Source organism: Mugil cephalus, chromosome 3, assembly GCF_022458985.1.
Source record: "Mugil cephalus isolate CIBA_MC_2020 chromosome 3, CIBA_Mcephalus_1.1, whole genome shotgun sequence".
Taxonomy (NCBI): domain Eukaryota; kingdom Metazoa; phylum Chordata; class Actinopteri; order Mugiliformes; family Mugilidae; genus Mugil; species Mugil cephalus.
Window position 1 is genome coordinate 23,754,482 of NC_061772.1, and position 14,207 is coordinate 23,768,688.

The following is a 14,207-nucleotide window of genomic DNA, read 5'->3' on the forward strand; positions in this document are numbered from 1 at the left end:
ATATAATAAAAAGGATAAAAGTGTTATTGCCACTAAGGCTGTTAGGACTAAAATGATTTTCCAAATATTAAAAATATACAGTATTCTTGTATCAATACACAGGACTTCTATTTATAGTTTATGTAAGTTTTTTTTTTCATACTCAACATTCTATTCATTTCATATTATTTTGCAAGTTAAAAATAAATCACCACTTTATTAAGCAAACAAGCTCCAAAAACAGGGACACACACACATTTTAACTAAATATAAGTATGATACATATCTACGCACTTCTGCAATGGCAGAACTTTACATGTCAAACGTTATTTACAAGAGAACTGCGAGTCTGAAGACAATGAAAATCACATCCGGATGATGAAGAGGAACGACGGGTCTTCCGCCTGTCCGTCCAGGTTTGCCATTGCCACGCACTCCGTGTCGACCACGTTGATGAACCACCCGCGGTGCAGCGCTGACTCGAACCTTCGCTGTTTTGTCCGGTCGGCCTTCATGTAGAAGACGTAGGAGAGGGCGGTGTTGTCGCTCTTGGAGATCCGCTGCAGCCTCCTCTTCTCGCATGTCTGCAATAACAAAAGTTGTGGATCACCTGTCTTGTAAATATTAAAAGTCACGCTGGTCAATTAACTGATGATGAAATAAAAAAAAAAAAAAAAGGAAAACATTTTCCATTCATTAAGTTTTAATTATCTGTATCTAATGGACGACCCAGGCCCTGGTTGCATCAGTAGCCCCTCAAAATATATGGTTGAGCATGGATAGATTTGATAAGAAGAAGATAACTCCCTCAACCATGCTGCTGCTAGGAAAGTTGTGGATGCATAGGAGGTCCGCTGAGGTACTGCAGGGGGCTCACAAAATCTTTGGTTGATTAGACATTTTACATGATATATATCATGATATATATATAATATATATATATATATTAATTTTCACCCACAAATTTAAATTTCTTCAAATAAACATTAACATGAATCCAACATATTTTAAAAAAGGGATAAGTGGGGGCAGAAGACGTTATCTTTCAGTCAGCACTTCGCTCATTCAGTCTCAACAGCACCGTTTAACACAGAGCGTCACAACCAGCCCATTCAATCTAAGCCTACACAGTAGGCCCCGCCCCTACCGCTGCTGAGCCAATCATGATGCCACATATAACACGCTGGCTCTTGTCAGGTTCCTCACAAAATGGCCGAGAGCCTGTTCAGTCCCCGGGTGAAATCCCAGACGCATGCAGCAGTGTTAGTAGAAGAGAAGCTAACAGTGGCTTGGTGATTTACTGTCCGTACTACATTGAGCTGTGTTCAAAGTTATAACTAGAATCTGCGATTTTTTTTTTTTATCTGTCACCCAACCGTTTCACATATTTGAAATAAATAAATTAATATTGGGACCTGTATAATAGCTTAATATTGAATGCAAAATGAAAATGATAATAATAATGTTTATTTATAAATAGCACTAGGCCGAGTTTAATATAGAACACGTATAGTAGGTGAGGAGTCCCTACCATCAGTTTGGGGCTCCTGGTCCTGAAAAACATCCCCTGATTTAGGGGATATGTTTATTCATATGTCAGTCAACATCCTACTTGTTTAAGTTTATCAAGGAGAAATACCAGCAAAATTATCTCCTCGTTTCAGTCGGTTTCACCTAAAATAGAAAGAGTTTTTGCTTCTCAAGTGAACCGTGGTCATTGCTGGCACCTAATCTATTAGATGGTAGAAAGGTACATTGTTCATTAGCATTAGGTATCTTTTAAACCTGGTAGTAGCCTAATTGAGTACAATAGTGAGATCACATAACTACGCCACCAACTATGTGTATTTGTCTAAGCTAGGTGTAAAAAGAAGCTATTTCACTATTCACAGACATTATGAAAGAGACAAAGAGCTCAAAGAGAAAATAGACTTAGTGTAGTTCAATGAATTAAAAGGCTGCAGGAGAGACTCTAAACTGGCCATGGACGTGTTGGAAATATTAACCAGGTTACTCTGATTTGTTTTGTTGCACGCAGTTACACACTGTTCATGAAAATAAAATTTTGTTCTTGCAATTATCGCATTAGTCCACTGTTGTTACCTCCATTTGTAAGAGCACTTTGTCTCCATCCTTGCTGCAGTGGAGGAAGCAGTTGGAGCCAGTGATGTTTAGGACCACTGGCATTCCGACGTCCATCTCCATGACGTTGGACTTGTAGTAGTAGATGGTGATCCTCTCTAAACACAAACGGATAAGAAACCAGCGAATGAGAATAACGGCAGTTTTAAAGTTTAAAACTCACCATTCAGGTGACCCATTGGACTGATGCTGCTCTGGATGACACACCTGGGTTGGGTGAAGCGTAGAGAGTCTTCTGTGAACAGATTCCTCTGATGTAATGGTGCGAGGCCACGTGTTCGATCAAAACGTTCGACAGCTTTTCCTGTTTTAGACTGCCGCCGCCGCCGCCACGTGGAACTGAAAGCAAATAGTCAGAGAGCATGTGGGTTCATGTATTAGTAAGGAAAAAAGAGGTGATGTGATTTTACTCCACAGTCAGACATTTTATTAATATTATTATTGTTACTATTGCCCTCACGTGACTCTTTCATCAATATTTCATGGTCTACTGGGAAACCACCTCCTAACTTTGCGCTGCCTTCATTAGAAGTAGGAAACCTATGTGTTATAAGTGCGATATTGTTGTATATTGATGTGCTGAAGAAAGAAGTGATCACCGCTGACAAGTCTTCTGGCCAATGGTCAAATCCCCTCTCTCGTTCAGGTCCCACAGTCACCTTATTTAGGATGGTCATCCTAAAGAACCTCCGTACACAAACAAAACTTATGTCCTTACGTCTGGTTAGTTTTACGAGCTGGCATCTGGTAAATGACCTTTTGATCTTTAAACTTTATACACACTTCACAACCCCCAAACACAGGAAAGGGAAAAGCAAGAAGATAATATACTGCAATATATACAAGGACACCCTTCATTATTGTCTGTGGGACTGCAGAGAGGTCCACATTTTCTGGAGCTCTGTGGTACGTCATATATCTCAGATTTCTTCCTCTTCTGTACCCTGTTCATACTTGGTATATATTCCAGGAATTGTGCATTATCAAGTAAAGAAAAGAAGATGGTTGACCTCTGTGTGCTTCAGGCCAGACGTTCATTAGCTCTATGTTGGAGGGATGTTTTCCCTTTTGTCAGACTCTGGTTAAGGAACCTTAAGACTCACTTATGTTGTGAAAAAAAAGGACATCTGAATTCTACAAACTTTGGAAGAACTTCTTGGATTTCATTAAAAATACAGACATAGAAGAGGCCTTAAAATTATGAAAGTGAATTGCATTGAGCGCTTGTATTGTGGGCCCTTTTTTGTCTCTTTGAACCTCCTTTTTAAAATACTTTACGTGTTTTTTTTGTTTGTTTTTTTTTTAATCTATATTATGTTTAATACTGCCGTGGGTGCTATCTTTGTAGTGTTAAGTTTTGGAGAAAAAAAATCAATGAGCATGACTTTAAAAAAAAACTGAAGTCTGCAGTTTTTTCTCTAACTGTAAAAATTCCAAATGACTAAATTTGCAAGAGAGGTTTTATTATTACATCTTGATCTAATGTGATTTGGGTCTTGGGCTTGATGAACCCGTTTGAGGACGTGTCTTGATTTCCAAACACATCAACCGATGGGGTCATTTTAACAGCTACAACCCCGGTTGACTTAGCTTCCCCATTAACTGACCGCAAATAGCTTTCTTCACAAATGTCAGACTGTTAAACTTTCACTTTATTTCTGCTTGTTGGTCTTTGGGCTATGTCTGAATAACATTTACTTTTTGTCACTTTTTCTCTGCTCCTTTCATAATTTATATTTCCCTAATTTGAGACACTGAATGTCTCTGTGTCTTGATGAAATTTGACCATCTATATTAACACCAGGCAGGGGCATGAAAAAAATAAATAAATAAAAGCAAAACTTGAACAAATTAACGACATAGCTGCTTTTCCCAGCCACAGAAAGGATGAGAGAACCTGACGAGAAATGGAAGTGAAGGCAGGACACCGAGGGCTGCGTTTACTCACTGAGAGTCACCGTGCTGGATTCTGCCACCATGACAACGTCGTTCAAGGTACATCCCGTGTTGTGGCAGCCCTGACAGGGGGTTACGCGGTCGCAGCCCCTGCCGCTCACCACAGCGATGCTGGTTTTCGTCATCTTGATGACAAGGAGATCGCTCCCCTCGCCGCTCTCCTCCTCTGTGACCTCGCAAATGTTTTCTTCTGTGACCCCCGTCTCGTTTTTGTCCGGCTCAGCCTCCAAGTCTTCCTCCCTTTTCATCTCCCAGCAAAAGTTCAGCACCGTGGATTCCCTGGAGACGGGTTGTAAGGCGTCCTCATCTGGGGTCTGATGCACAGTGTGATTCCTTAGTTTGCCTGCCTTGTGCACAGTCTGAATAACAAATAAATAAAAAACAAAACAAAACAATTAGCACCAAAAAGAAAGTCAAATAGTGTAATATCAAACTTTTACGGCATATGAAGAGTTTAACAACCAGATGAAAGACCTACATCTGCTTAAATATATACAAAAAAAGACTGGTCCTTGCCCCATAAATATAAATTATTGCCATTATTATACTAAAAATATCCAAAATTGATTGATTGATTTTTGAAGAATCCATTGACGGTATACTAACTGATTAAAGAAGCAACACACTATTTGAGTCTTTTTTCCCTGCATTGAGTAGAGATGCATTTTGTGACCTCACAGACGGGAAAAATGAAACAAAGTCAGATGATTCTTAAGCTGAAATGTTAAATGCGTGCAACACTGTGGAAGCACGTGAACTCACCAGCATGGCATTACCGTTCGCCAACGTTTGTGCCAACTCCTCAGGCTTCAAGTCCTGCAGGTCGGTGTTGTTTATCTGCATAAGCTTGTCTCCTTTCCTGCGAAAAGAAACAGAAAACATTACTGAGAGCTTTTAGTCACAAAAAGATTTAAAACAAATACTGTGATAATAAGAATAAATGAGTTGTAGAGCAGCTCTCTCAAAATATATGTAGTGTGATTACTTCATAATTTAAAACTGACTCTTACTGGTTAATTAGACAAACCATGTCAAAATCATATGCACACATGCTAAAAAACTAACAGATGGAAGTAACGACAAAGGGTTAGCTAACTGTTTACTAGCTTACTACTGTAATGTTCATTAAAAAAAAAAGATACTGACAGACTGAAAGGACCTCTTTAAACTGGAGTGATGCAGCCCTGCAATGTGTTTAATCGTATCCTTGTTACGACTGTAATAAACTGTAATATGGTTTTAAAGCAAAATAAGATGAACAGATACCTGACGAACATTTTTTCTTGACCCCTTTTTTTGTACTTCACCACATTTTCAACTTCATAGTAGTGCTTTCCTTCATGGATGTTGTGTACAATCATCACGCCTGCATTAGCAACAGCGCTCTGAAATTAAGAAATAAACCATCAAAGAACATAAACCAAGAATTGTATCTTTGGAAATGTTATGACACGCATGCTGTGCAGCGTTTTTGTCGCCTACCTTTGTGTCCATGTTGCTGCTAGTATCTGCTTACTTGTTGCGCCCAACGATGAACTCCAGTGGAAGCAGCAGCAGCAGCAGCAGCAGCAGCACCCTTTTAAAGTTTGAGTCCGTTAACACAAACAGAAGAGGAAGTGGGACCTACGGACCCAGGGAGAAATGGGGAAATGTGAAAAGTGGAAGTGAGTGATGAAAAGGGTGCACAGTTTTCTTAGAAAACAGAACTTGAACAGAAATAAGTGAAATAGTAGATTGAGGGAGCTCTGAGTTTGACAATAGCAGTTCCCAGGCAAGTGATGTTACGTTAGGTCACACACGGAGCTGAAGTATAAAGTAGTGACCGTACCGTTTGAAATGCCTCATTTAATGGATGCTCACTTCCTCAATTTTACACAAAAGTGACAGTGTTAAATCAATAGCCTACAATAAATAATGTTGTGATCTCTTCTGCAGTGTTTCGGCATGGAAACTAGAGTAGTGGGAGACTTCTTCTATAATTAACTACTACTACACAACCTGGAACAGAAGTAATAATGCCGTTTCACAAATTCTAATTTTGTCATCACTTAATTTCAGGTCGAATTCAGTTGCGCTATTTTCTGAGGAGACAAATAAAGAAAGTGAAAATTGCGTAGAGCTTTCGTCAAGAACATTTTGCCAAACTGATGGAGAGATTAACAAGTGACCCAATACCTACTACACGTGTTCTATATTAAACTCGGCCTCGTGCTATTTATTATTATGAAATATTATTATTATCGTTGTCCATTTAGTATTAAGCTATTCAAATAAGACAGAGACTCCAATATTATTTTCTTTTTTACTTCACTTAGATTGACAGGTCTAGTGTGACTGAAAGATAATGTCTTCTGCCTCCATTTATCCTTTTTCTAAAATATGTAGGTTTCATATTAATGTATATTTAAAGACATTCAAATTTGTGGGGAAAATTGTGGGGCAAATTACAAATATATATATGAAAAATGTCTAATCAGGCAAAGATTATGTGACCCACCTGCAGTACCTCCTCAGATTCATTACTAGTGGCCGTGGACCCCCAGTTGAAGACCTATGCTTTAAAGGTTCTTTTAAAGATTGTCATTTAAACACAGTTACTATATGTTTATTTAAATAGTTTTCTTTTCTTTCTTTTCTTGTGCATCATGAAACTGATGGACACTTTGAGATCCTGTTTGCAAAGTCATGTCCTTATAGTACTACTAATACAACTAAATAAGTCCCGCAACAAGGCATAACAGGAATGTAGCCATGGCCAGGACACCTATAGCTAACGGCTAGTTTGCTTAAAGTCTCAACCATGTCAATCCTGGAGGATTTGGCGTCACCTGTAGTTACAATGCAATTATTGCAGTTACAGTGAAACGAGATGGCATAAAAGCTTTTATCTCAAAAATTTTAGCAGAAGTTGTGGTTGAACAACTGTCAGCATTTTCAGAGTCATAAGATTTTAGATTAATTCTGGTTTCTGCAAAAAGCACTCCACAGAAACTGCACTGCTTTAAGGTCTTCAGTGATACTTTGAGGTCAGCGGTTTTAGTTGAGTTTCTGTTCTGTTCTGTTTTTTTCTGTTTTTTAGTTCTGCTTTGGTGCTGTTGGACCTCTCGTCAGCCGTTGACACGGTCGACCACAAAATTATGATAAATAGACTGTTGTTGGGATGTCTGGTTCAGTCATTAAATGGTTTTCCTTCTACCTTTCCGACAGAAGTTTTAGTGTGTCCGTGAACCATATCTTGTCTGAATTTGCTGAGATGTTATGTGGGGTTCCTCAGGGCTCTGTTCTTGAACCCATCCTATTCCTTCTTTATCTTACTTCCCCTCGGACAGAATCAGAAAGTTTAACGTATCATCTCTATGCCGATGATATAGGTAATAGAGCTTTTTATTCTGCAGCCCCGAAGCTGTGGAATGCATTACCTCTCTTAAGCCGATGCCTCAATTCAAGTGATGTTTTTAAAAAGCACTTAAAGACTCTTTTACTTGAAAAGGCCCTCGGTAAATCTTATGTTTATGTCTTAACTGTAGATAGTGATTTAAAATTTCCATTTCTTTAATTAAAAATATTTTAATTAAGAAAGCTCTTTGTTCATATTATCCTGTTAACATCTACAAAAAAAAAAACAAGTAGAAGTCTTTGCTGTGCTAGCTGCTTCATGGCCAATAAACTGAAGAGTTATGTTGATCTTCTCTAAATCAGTGATCATTGGTCCTTTGACACTCATGTCTGACATTTGACAGCAGCTGTTTTTCGGTGGTTTGAACTTTTGTTGTTGTTGCCGTCTCCACCTGCTCCTGTAAAACTTGTTTGGGGTTAGGGTTAGGGTTAGATATTTTCATTCTAGGATAAGTTACTAAATTTGGACACACACACACACACACTGAAGCTATTTCCAGCTTCCCCAATGAGCCAGAGAAGTCCAGCTAAATTGGTAGAAGCTGAAGAGGATTGAGTTACACTGCCAGGCGCACGGCACTGTCGCAAAATTTCAGGTCCACCACGGTCCACTGCAGTGTGCCAGAGCTGAGACACGGACCACGTTTCTACGATCTCAGAGGCTGCCATAAGCTGACCATTCAAACCCAAACAGGTACTGTGATGCACTGAACATGAGATTCTATGCTATTAGCTATGAGATTCTGCATGATCGTGTGTGTCTGGCTTCTGAGAAAAGGGTTTTCAACATTGTAGCCATTAAAGATTAAACCCTAGTGTGACAACAGGACAACAGACGGCTTTCACACAAACTAAAAAAGGAAGGTAGTACATGAATTGTTGCAGTAGTTGAATTATGAGTTAAATCGTCTTAACACATTTTGTTGTTTGAAATGGAAATCACCATTTCCAGAGCAATGGCAACCACTCATTAAAAATGTTTTTGTTTTGTTTTTTTGAAAAAAGAAAAAAGAAAAGCTTTTGCCATGTGTAAAGACCGTAGAATGGTAAATTCGATTAAAGTAAAAATAACATCATGAACTTAAGCACATTAAAATTACAACTAAAATGAAAAGTCTTCGCTCATGATCATAGACGGTATTGGTATGGTATTTTATATATGGAGGGTGTTTCAACAGATCCTGTGATCTGTCAAAATAAACCACCATAAAGTGAAAGTGGTATGCTACAATTTAAGGAATTAACCCCGTGTTTAAAAAAAAAAAAAAAAAAATACAACTTACTTCCTGACACTGTTATTTCAACGATACAAGGAACTGTGAACCCATTGCATTGTCATTTGCTTTGTTTCAGATGGTGATACTAGATGTGTTGATAGTAGGGGGCGGCCCTCACGCCCTGACCCTGGCTAGCTTGCTATCCATCCCAGACCCTGACCCAAACTCAGACCGGGGACATGACTCGCCCCTCTCACCCTCCTGCTCCGACCGTCCGAGGTCTCAGCCAAACCCAGAAACGTCCAGCAACAAGCGTTGCTGTGGCAAAAAGAAAAGGAGGACAGCAGCTGGTACACAATGCATGACCTTACGTTAAACTTGATCACTGTAAGACGCTACTGTAAGTCTGTTTTGATGAATCACTGATTTTTTTGGTGCTTCTCTTTCATTTACGTGGAATTCACTTGAGTGAACTGAATATTGAGTGGTTTTGGAGATTGCAACATTTTCTCTATTTTGTAACAACTGTGTATTATTTAAGACTTCTTAAGTCATAACTAAAGTAACCAGATTGCTGGCAGGAGTCTCGGTTCCTATTTGAATCACTGGACAAATGTGAGATGCCTCTGTGAGTCAGAGGTCTGGAACCAGCCAGTTTGCCAACAAAATAAGATGCTGTGCTGTCAGTGTTGTTGCTTGTTGTGTGCCTTTACATGCTCCTGAAAATCGAAAACACTTCAGATCGCATGTGCTTTCCCATTAGTCTCTGCAGGCCAGACGCTGGAGGAGCAACTGGCGAACTCAAACATTTCAGAGAGGCCTGTTTGCCCTCCACTGAGTCTCAGGGTGGTGGATGCCTACGGAGAGTGGGCCGCTCTGTGGGAGAGTCAGTTCACAGCTCTGAACATCCCTCATCTCCGCTCACACACGCTGGTGCACACCGACCCTCTCAACAAGGTCTAAACACAAACAGCTTAACCTGTTGGAGCAAAAATAACAAAGGTGCGTTTAGGGTGTGGATTAAGAACACGTGTGAATACTTTCCCTCACAGAGCGCACTTCAGCAGTTTGTTTTAAAGCACAAGCGTTCAGCGGAGCTCCACAGCCTTCCAGACCAGGTTTACATCCTGGATGAAAATGCGTTCTTCAACGACACGCGGCTCGGCAAGAAGGAGAGGAAACGGCTAAACGTCGCCTCGACGCTAAAGAAGAGTTTATCCTTCAGTTTGCCGGGAACCAGGCTAAGTGTGGATTTCTTTAAAGAGCAGGTCGGACTGGTTGTTTGTGTGTGTGTGTGCGTCCTACACTAACAATGCCATGGACAGTAAATTAATCAATAACAGGCTTGTCTGAAAATATATTAATGAGTGCACCTTGTCTTTAATTACTGTAAATGCCCACTGGCCCCAATCAACCGGTGGGTTCAAAATCACAGCCTTTCTTGCTATGAGGTGTTTGTGCTGACTAATGTTTCAAATTTGCCACCAGATTTTTTATTATTATTATTTTACTAACTGGTGCAGCTCTGCAAAAATGGGATTTCAAGAAAGCAAAAAATCCTTGTATCAAAGAAAAAAAAAAGAGTTCAGAGACAATAAGTTTGTGCTTTTTTAAAGATTTTTTGTCAAGCACAAAGAGCTTAACCCATTGGAAGATTATTTTTTTCTTAATACAAGATGATTTGATTGAATATAAAAATATTTTGCTTCTTTTTAGTATTGCTGTTTCTGCACACTGTTTCACTGCAAGACATGCTTCTTGATTAAGGAGAACATTGCACACTATTCCGAAATAAACCTCCAACAAGTTCATCTTTTTACCCCTGATTAGCTAATGTTTGGTTAAAAACACCATCTACCACAGATGGAGCAAGGGAAGTTTTGAAAGACAGACAGTTGGTTGGTTGGTTTTGGTTTGGTCTTCCTGGAACACTTTGACATTGAAAAAGATGTGGGATGATATCAGCACTGTCTTTTAAGCAGCATGTGCATAATGAGCTCAGGAATGTCTGAGCATCGCCGTTTCCCCTGCTGTTTGAGTTGATGGATCTGAACACGCAGGTAGAGAGATACAAGTTGGCCGAAGTGCTGGTGAAGGGAACAGTGGAGCACATCACCCCTGTGACTGAGGTGGAGGATGGATGGATAAAGGAGCAGGAAACGGGGGCTGAGGCGAACAGAGTGACTGAAAAGAATGGAAACGGGACCAGGAACAGAGCGAAATACTTTCAAGTACAACTTCAAGAAGGGGAAATCTTAAAAGCCCGTCGGGTTGTTATGGCAACGGGTCCGACCCGCGCCCAGATGGCAAACATCCCTTCATGGGTGAAGAGCATCGGAGAGAGCTACCCAGAGGGGCGCTTGCAACACACAGTTCATCTCATGCACCATCTGTCCAACGCCAAGCAAAAGTTTGGAGAAAAACAGGCTCTTCCCACTCGAGGTAAGTGACTTTTTTTTTTTTTGATTAACAATGCCCAACAATACAGAGGAAAACATTTCAGCACGTATCTGAAAATTCTGCAGATATCGGTGTCTATTCGACACCCGTCCTCAACCCTGCTGTTCACTCCACTAGTACTGTGCGCCTGTGTGTGTCTATATGACTATGCGTAGTGTGTGAGACAGGGCACAGAGTCATGGTAGTCGGTGGAGGTCTGACCAGCGCTCACGTCGTCTCAATTGCCCTGCAGCAAGGTGCCAGCCATGTGACGTGGGTGATGAGGAAGCACCTCCAGGTCCAAAAAAAAACAAAAAAAAAAAAAAAACAACATCACCCAAACACAGTATCTACACCCTACCTGCCCCCACCAAAACATTTCAGCTTTAATGGTTTCTTCAACAGCTGAAGCAGTTTGATGTGGGCGATGTGGAGAGCCTGGTGGGACGTTACTCCCACGTGGAGCACGGCATCAAGATGGACGGCCAGGCGTACCTGCGACAGTTCTACAATGAGCGGAGTCTCCACAAGCGGCTGGCCATGATACGCCAGGCAAGGAAAGGTGGCGCCGTCACGCCAGAGGCCTACATCCACCTGCAGCCATTCATCCTGACGGGACAGGTGGATGTGAAGACATACTGTCAGGTAGATACATGTGCACTGTGGATAGATGATGTTGGCTGTGAGAGGAATTAGAGGAAACAGGGTAATTTGTATGAAATTATTATCAGGTCCAGCCAGGATAATAAGATGTGAGGTGAGGTGATATCAGGGAAAGGAGAAATTGATCAGATGGGTTAAGGTAATGTGAGAGTGGGTGGTGGTAGGTTAATCCACTGTATTTACACCGATGAGGCATAACATTATGACTACCTTGTGTAGGTCTCCCTTGTTCCTTCAGAACAGTTGTGACTAGAATAGACACGGGCCTTCTGAGGGGGTCCTGTGGTTCCTGACAACAGGATGTTTTTAGTGGGGGCCTTTGAGCCCTTTGACTTGAGGGGAGGGGCCTCTGTGGATCATCCCACAGATACCATATCAGTTTGGGAGTGAGTGAATTTAGAGGCCAGGTCGACACCTTGTGCTGTTCTGCGTGAGTGTTTAATTGTTCCTAAACCTTTTTGTGTGTGCCTTTGTCAGGCTGCATCCTGCTGAGGGTGTGTCATTGCTAAGTGGTGGAGGCAGCTGGTTTGGTCTAGGTTGGTGCTACATGTACAAGTAACATCCACATGAATGAAGTCCAAATGTTTCCCAGTAGAACACTGAATTGTCACAGCCGTCAGTGTTTGTTGTCATTTGTCTCAGCTTTCTGCAGCCAAACCGAAACCAACTTGTTGACTTTCAGACACGTCCACCTACCTCGGAATAAATCCAACGTCGACACTACTCTTGACCGTGTTCACTCTTTACAGGTGAAGTTTGAATGCGTAAATCATACAATGGTTTTCTGCAGGACTCACTACCTACCTCACCTCAAGTAGGGTTATAAGGCGGAAGACCGGTACAGGGCGTGGCTAAAGATATTAACGTGCGAGGCGAGTATGCCTTGCAATCGTTACAAGGCATAAAATTATAACCGCCTCCCTCATATTATGTAAGTCTCTCTTGTGTCTCCAAGATAGACATGACTCAGCAGAAAATGGACATTTTTGCATCCTAAACCGTTTTTGGGTGTGTGTCTGTGTCAGGCTGCATCCTGCTGCTGCCATCAAGGAATGTCATATCTATGGGATGGGGTAGTCTGGGTGCTACGTGTCTAAGTAACATCCACACGAATGCCTGGTCCAAAAGTTTCGCAGCAGAACACTAAAGATGGTCAATGTCATTTACTTCTCCTGTCAGTGGTCATAATGTTATGCCTGATCAGTGTATGTAGTGAACATTTTGGATGAAACACATATGTACAGCTAGACTGGAAAAATAGGTGCAGTACTTGCAACACATAATTCAACTCCACCTTTTAGCTCTAACAGTGCGTTTGACATGAATTTATTAGTGATTGCACAAAAGAGAAGAGTCTGAACACTAAGCAAGGCACAAGAAGGTGAGGTTGGATAAGGTTAAATGGGGAAGGAGTAGTAGATTAGGTAAAATAGCAGATGTGGCAAGGTGAGCTCAAGGCACATATTAAGGTGAGGCTCAGGCCACATGGGAAGTAGTGAGGTAACACAAGCCAATTTCTAATTTAACCCTGGTCTCTAGTCCGTGCCAGTGAAAAAAAGTAAATAAATGGTGTCACCTATATCTGAAAGCTGCCATGTTTGAAAAGGTCCATAATGTGTAATGAGAAGCGAGGAGTCTTAACCTGAATCGCATGCATCTGTGTAGGTAGATGAGGCCAGCTGGTGCTACAGGGATCAGGCCTGGAGCCTTTCTCTCAGTACTGGCGCTCACTGGACTGGAGATATGATTTGGCTCGCTACCGGCTGCAAACTTGATGTGAAACAGGACCCGTTGCTTTCTGAGGTGATGAGAGAATTCCCAGTTCAGGTGGGCATTATTTAATTTTTCTCAAACTAACTCAAGTGCTATGTTTTTATTATGTAGCCTGGATAATAGTAACAGACTCGTTTTACACGAAGGTGATAGATGGATGGCCGTGCATATCGGAAAGCTTACAGTGGACAGAAGGGTGTCCGCTCTACTTGATGGGGCAGTACACCGCTCTCCAGGTAGGTCTTGTAGTGTCTTAATGTGCAAAGATTATAAGACAGACGACAAATCCCTTTTCTTTCTTTCTTTTTTAAATTTTTCTGCACAGGTTGGACCTCATGCGATAAACCTGGCTGGTGGACAGGCCGCCAGCATGCGAATCGCCAAGGACATTATACGCCGTCATCAACAGGACACTGATCAGTCTTCTGAACCCAGAGAGGAGAAATCAAAAACAGAAGAATACATTCAGCAGATGCGAGGCCTGTTATGGCTCTAATCTTTCCCTTTAGCCTTAAAATGTTGTGTGAGCAAGTATCTGTCCCTCATTATCCAGGGCAAAATGACAGTTCAGTGTTAAATAAACACATTTGTAAGGATCGTTATATTTATCAATATTAACATATTTGTATTCGTCTGTCTGTG

The 14,207-nt window shown here is 41.1% G+C and overlaps 2 protein-coding genes across 3 annotated transcripts; one reads left to right on the top strand and one right to left on the bottom strand.

The window, feature by feature from the left end:
- Nucleotides 1–176: 176 nt before the first annotated feature.
- Nucleotides 177–5,723, bottom strand: il1fma (interleukin-1 family member A). Its single transcript, XM_047581292.1, has 7 exons — nucleotides 5,560–5,723; nucleotides 5,344–5,462; nucleotides 4,840–4,936; nucleotides 4,070–4,436; nucleotides 2,329–2,460; nucleotides 2,083–2,219; nucleotides 177–563 (listed from the first exon to the last, which is right to left on the bottom strand). The coding sequence occupies exons 1-7, from the start codon at nucleotides 5,569–5,571 to the stop codon at nucleotides 345–347; spliced, it is 1,083 nt and encodes a 360-aa protein (XP_047437248.1). The 5' UTR covers nucleotides 5,572–5,723; the 3' UTR covers nucleotides 177–344.
- A 2,313-nt stretch (nucleotides 5,724–8,036) lies between these two features.
- zgc:113276 (uncharacterized protein LOC553748 homolog) lies at nucleotides 8,037–14,162 on the top strand. Of its 2 annotated transcripts, none has more exons than XM_047579724.1 (10): nucleotides 8,037–8,167; nucleotides 8,827–9,040; nucleotides 9,454–9,647; nucleotides 9,743–9,958; nucleotides 10,751–11,132; nucleotides 11,306–11,427; nucleotides 11,535–11,774; nucleotides 13,458–13,619; nucleotides 13,712–13,801; nucleotides 13,891–14,162. In XM_047579724.1, the coding sequence occupies exons 2-10, from the start codon at nucleotides 8,827–8,829 to the stop codon at nucleotides 14,059–14,061; spliced, it is 1,791 nt and encodes a 596-aa protein (XP_047435680.1). In that variant the 5' UTR covers nucleotides 8,037–8,167; the 3' UTR covers nucleotides 14,062–14,162. The 2 variants fall into 2 exon arrangements, with proteins under 2 accessions (XP_047435680.1, XP_047435681.1); XM_047579725.1 differs by having other exon boundaries at nucleotides 11,318–11,427.
- The last annotated feature ends 45 nt before the right edge of the window (nucleotides 14,163–14,207 follow it).